The sequence below is a fragment of the Chelonia mydas genome, chromosome 8, assembly GCF_015237465.2.
Source record: "Chelonia mydas isolate rCheMyd1 chromosome 8, rCheMyd1.pri.v2, whole genome shotgun sequence".
NCBI classification, from domain to species: domain Eukaryota; kingdom Metazoa; phylum Chordata; order Testudines; family Cheloniidae; genus Chelonia; species Chelonia mydas.
This window is the reverse complement of record NC_057854.1, coordinates 11486768-11492200: the sequence shown is the minus strand read 5'-3', so window position 1 is coordinate 11492200 and position 5433 is coordinate 11486768. Positions and strand designations below refer to the sequence as shown.

The 5433-nt window shown below is 47.0% G+C and overlaps 1 protein-coding gene across 1 annotated transcript; it reads right to left on the bottom strand.

Annotated features, from left to right (window-relative positions):
- Positions 1–435: 435 nt before the first annotated feature.
- On the bottom strand, positions 436–2726 carry NEUROG1 (neurogenin 1). The gene is made up of 2 exons (XM_037906980.2): positions 2322–2726; positions 436–2022 (listed from the first exon to the last, which is right to left on the bottom strand). Exons 1-2 carry the CDS (start codon positions 2630–2632, stop codon positions 1362–1364), a joined length of 972 nt encoding a protein of 323 aa, XP_037762908.2. The 5' UTR covers positions 2633–2726; the 3' UTR covers positions 436–1361.
- Positions 2727–5433: the final 2707 nt, after the last annotated feature.

Sequence of the window (5433 nt, the reverse complement as noted above, 5' to 3'; positions counted from 1 at the left end):
GCCTTCAGGGACAATGTTTGTGTTTGATACAGGGAGGTGTATCCAAACTCTCTGATCTACAATTGCTGGATGGAGCATAGCTGAACATTTAGTTGTGGTAAGAAGAAAAGGAGTACTTGTGGCACCTTAGAGACTAACGAATGTATTATTTTATCAAATGCATCCATTGAAGTGAGCTGTAGCTCACGAAAGCTTATGCTCAAATAAATTGGTTAGTCTCTAAGGTGCCACAAGTCCTCCTTTTCTTCTTGCGGATACAGACTAACACAGCTGCTACTCTGAAACCTGTCATTTAGTTGTGGTGTTACTGTTGTGGTCGAGAATTTCTTGGGCATTTTACAAGTATTTCCTTCCACCCCCGACCCATCCGGAGCTTCTTTTGTGGAAGTAAAAGACCTGAAATCAAATCAATGCACTGAAGAAATTAAGTATAAACGTTAAAATTTTTATTTACACCAGGTACAAATGTCTTTGTGAAAACCCATAGCACAGACATAATAGAATAAAGCTCTTTATGTACAAAAATACAATTTTCATATGAATGAAACATCTTGAATAAATTAAACGAATACCAGGCCCAGTTGCTGAATACTCCGTGTTTAGTCCTACTGTTAAAGCGAGACGGCAGTGCTGGAGGTCAAGATCCATAATGCATGAATCTAGGGCCTTGTCTTGCCTCTTTAGAGGCTGATCCTGCCAGATGCTAAGCTAAGCACGCCTTGGGGGAGAGGCTGAGCTCTCTCCGATGTTATTGGAGCCAAAGGGGGTTGTGTGTGCTGAGCGCCCGGCAGGGGGTGCTGTGCACCCGGCAGGATCAGCCCCGTAAGCCTTTTCATTGTATTGTCAGGGCGTTCAAACCAAATTTTCATGCTCATTTTTCTTCATTAGAGTTCTACAAATTGTAAAATTGACTTTTCACCTCGTCTGCAGCAGCAAATCTGTCCCTTTTCTTCTCCTTTCTAAATCATATTGAAGCGGGGGGCGCCGGTCAGTGGGAAGGGAAGCAACAAAGGAGGGTCTGTGGAGTTCAGAAAAGTGCAAACGGAGGGGGGGGGGGGGGGGGGAGAGAAAACCCACCCCCCAACCCCACCCCAACGGAAGCCGTCTCCTGCTGCCTTTGGAGCCAGGGGGCGGCTTGGGAAGGAGAGCAGCTCTCGCCCTGCCCTGCCCGTCCCACGGACAATAGCCCGCTGGCTGCAGAGGGACCTGGCTCTCTGCCTGCATCGCCCATCACACCACGACCCCGAGAGCGGCTCGCCCCCGGCCCTGTCCCGCTGGGGGCGCCGCCTGCCCCGACCCCAGCTAAACCGAAAGTGAAACTCCAGGGGGCGGTGCAGAGAGGCCCCGCACGTGGGGCCGCGTTACAGGGCGGCGCCCGCCGGGGGGTAGCGGGCGCAGCAGGGGCCGCTCCGCAGCAGCTCCCCGGGGAGGCCGTGGCAGGCGAAGAGGGGCTCGGGGGGGCCGTAGCCGTAGTCCTCGGAGGTGGCCGGGCTGCTGGGGTTGGACGTGCAGGCGGACAGGGAGGGGGAGGCGGTGGAGAGCCAGGAGCCCGCATCGCTGCCGGGGCTGGGCGGGCCGGCGGGGCTCAGGTAGCCGGGCCGCAGCAGCCGGTCCCGGGGCGGCGGGGCTTTGTGGAGGCGCTGGTCGGCCAGGCGCAGGGTTTCGGAGAGGGCCCAGATGTAGTTGTAGGCGAAGCGCAGCGTCTCGATCTTGGTCAGCTTGGTGTCCTCGGGGAAGGTGGGCAGGACGCCGCGCAGCTCGTCCAGCGCCGCGTTGAGGTTGTGCATGCGGTTCCGCTCCCGGTCGTTCGCCTTCACCCGCCGGCTCCTCCGCAGCGTGTGCAGGGCCGCCTCGCTCCGCGCCCGGCAGCGGCCCCGCCGCCGCCGGCGCCGCCCCGGCTCCTCCTCCGGGCTCGGCCCCGGCGAGGGCTCGGGCGGGGCTCGCAGGCTGCTGGCCAGGCAGGAGGATACGTCGCCGCTGTTCTCCGCGGCGGAGTAGCGGGTCTGCGGGGCAGAGGGCATCCTGCGGGGAGAGAACACGGGCCGCCGTCAGTGCCTGGCACTCGGGGGGAGGGCAGGAGGGACAGTTCAAAGCGGGATCAGCCCCCATCGGGGCGAGCAATGGACCCCAAACCGAGAAGGTTAAAAACAAAAAACCCAACTGTATGGGGGGGGGGGGAATCAATCAGCGGACTAGAGGGAGAAATTAAAGGCTCAATCTGGCTCTGCCTAGACACAGCAGCTCTCTGGGGTGTCTCGGTGTTGCATGCTACAGCTGGATTTAGAGAGAGGCGTGTCTGTCTGCATGGCCCACATACTCACGTGCAAAGGCTCAGGGATGCAATCCAGGGGCGGGGGAGAAAGTTTCCAAGGGTTGGCGAAGTCAGGACCAGCTTCAGCTCTTGGCGGCTCCCAAGAAAAGGGGGGTGGGGTGGGGACACGCGACTGCTCTTGTCTTTGAAGTGATCTCGCCTGCGATCAGCTCGTGCGAGCCGTGAGTTTGGCACACGACTGGCCTCAGACTCCTTATATACCCTGTAAAACAATAGAGCCCCCCTAGCCCCCCATGCCTTGCGGGATGAATGAACCAAGGCATCAGGTCTGCCCCGTGCTGCACTCTCCTTCATTTGCATAATTTATGCTCCAAGTGTCTGCTCTCTCCCCGGAGTGTGCCTATAATTACTGCTGGCCAATGGCAAGAGAGAGCTGCATCTTAGACACGTGAGCTATCACTGGGCTAAGCCTACTTGTTTGAGCTTCATTAGTCTATTAAAAGGAAAAAGGAGGAACAAAGTGATTAGCCTTAGGGGCAGAGGCACAGTCCCGAAAGGATCCTTTGACAGTGGGGGGAGCTGATACCGTCTGGTTCAAACATAATGTTCCAGGACATCCCCAGCAGCTACTATAGGCTGGATGGGTTTCTGCTTGTCTTTCTTGAAGCCTATTCCCATGTGTTAGGGGAGAGTGAATAAGACAGTGAAACAAGACAAAGCCATCCCGAGATAAGGCAAGACAAAGCTCTCCCTATAAAAGACATTGAAGGAAAGGTGTATAAACCCAAGGCACATTTGTCAGGTAAAGTCAGTTTCTCATATCTCCTGAATGACTGACTTAGAGCACTTGGCCTGGGTTTTCACATTCAGAGATTTGGAGTAAACTGAAATCATTCAGTGATTTGAAAGGAAATGGGCAGCCTGGATTTGTCTCAGTTGTGAAGGGATTAAACTTGTGTGGTTTTCAGTGAGAGCCAGGTTTAAATCTGACAAGCTTTTATTGAGGTTTTTTTTTGTTTTGTTTTGTTTTTTTTGGTTGTTCCTGTACTGAGGCAGAGCTTTGCATTCTCTTCCACAAACCCAATCAAGTGAAAATATTCTGAGGTGATACAACTTTCAGTAAATTTGAGTAGTTTCTTCTTCTTTACTTTGGATTGGAGTTTAGTGTGCCCTTTATTTTTGTCATATTTGGTGTTTAGCTAAAGTTTTTTAGGAGCTCAGAATGCTAGAAATTCCAGATTCCGTTTATTTTATTAACCTATATATACATAGACATATATGTATGTATAACATATCAACCTGTTCTTTCTGACTAAAGAGAATTAATGATGGTTCCTTTAACAAAGAATTACTTCTATTTGCTTAGCTACCCTTCAGACCCTTATACACTCTGTACTTTTATTTCTACTCAGACTTATACTTTGGGCCGTAAATTTTCACAAATGAATTGTAAAATTGGATGCTTTTTTTTCTTGCCCAATTTAATTGCCTGAAAGAGACCAGGTTTTCAGTGGGCAGGTAGTCAGCACTGGCTGAAAATCAGACACTTTTATGTTTTTGCACCCCAAATCATTAGTCACTTTTAGGCCTTCATTATGCTTAAATTCATGTTACAGGTCATTGACATAATAATTTTCCCCTAATTTTAAATTCAGAATAATTTCATACACAGCTCCATTTTGTGATTTGCTCCCATGCGTCTGGGAAGCAGGAAAAACTGACAAACCAAAGTTATTTTTCCATTTGTACTTTATCAAATATGTGTGCATAGCAAATATTTTCAGGTTCAAAATGAAAGGCATTTCTGTTATTTACTGGGCTATTCCTTCTGCAGTTTCTGTTTGCTCTTTCTTTTGAGATTATCAATGGACAACCAGCAAAATGTCACAAAGGGTATTCTTTAAACTGAAAAAAATCATTCACAAAGGAAGGCCTTAGGTGATAAAAGTTAGCTAGCCTGAATTTATAGACTGCTCTTCATACAGTATAGCAGCATAACTAAATTAGTATTTATTTTTCTTGGGACAGACCTTAGATATATAATGTAATATAAAATAAGGCCATTTGACTTGCCCTTGTGAAGAATAGGTCTAATTTTTGGCTGAAGAATAATTGGACGTGCAATCAAAAGGACAATTTTAAGCCCCTGCTCTGCAAACCCTTACACAAATGAGTAACTTTATGCCCATGATTAGCCCCACTGCATCAAGTTACTCATGTTCTTAAATGTTTGCGGGACTGAGGCTTAAGCTAGCAGTCAGGTATTTTCAACAATGTTTCCAGTTTAGGCAGAAGAAAGTTAGGAAAGCATGCAGATTAAAGGTGACTGAATAATAAAAAGAGATTTGTGATTATTTTTGCTAATAAACATACTATACTACATTTACTCCGCTGCTATTCATTGAAGCATATTATTTGTTTGTGTGTATTCAATTGAGCGCTGATTGATTTGTTACAATGTTTATGATCCCTGTGAGTTTCATAGATTTTAGCACAACTGATCATTTGTCTGAAAAAATATGGTGGAAGTTCATTATTCATCAGTCCTTATCCATCATTTACAGTTTGTCATTCGTTATTATCGTGTTTAAAAAGTTTGTCATCCAATCAGAAAGTAGCGAAAATACCATGTGCCTTATGCATCAGTCACATACTACGAATAACAAATAGTTGAAGTGACTGTTTCACAAACAACCCATAGGCTGAAATTTGTTTGCATAATCTATTCACTGAGTACTTTGAATAACGAATGCATTCACAGAATCAGAATTGGTTCATGAACCATTTGCAAACAGAAAGAAGTCCTAAATTTCTCAGATAATTTATTCCCAATGAATAATTCAGCCCATTCTGTTGAAGGCAGTCTACTAATTTTGCAGATAAATTATTCAGCCAGCAAAGATCATAGCACTTACACCTTTTGAGCCTGCACCCATGGAAGTTAATTGCAAATGTCTCATTGACTTTTCTGAGATCAAGGATAGGCCTTTGACTTGATGGAACACCAACTATATTCCTAGCATCTTTCTGGCTATTTTATTCCAGTGCATAATCTTTGGTAGTAACCCTCACTCTTCAGATTTAAATGCAACTAATCTCTGAATATTTGTTTTTCTATAGTTACATATTATGAGCCTTAAGAAGGCCTAGCACATGCATGT

Excerpts from the sequence above, each read along its gene's own strand:
- NEUROG1 (XM_037906980.2), bottom strand. The coding sequence starts at position 2,632 with ATGCAAATGAAGGAGAGTGCAGCACGGGGCAGACCTGATGCCTTGGTT. Across the intron at positions 2,023-2,321 it reads GCATCCCTGAGCCTTTGCAC|GATGCCCTCTGCCCCGCAGA; the intron begins GTGAGTATGTGG and ends CTCTCCCCGCAG.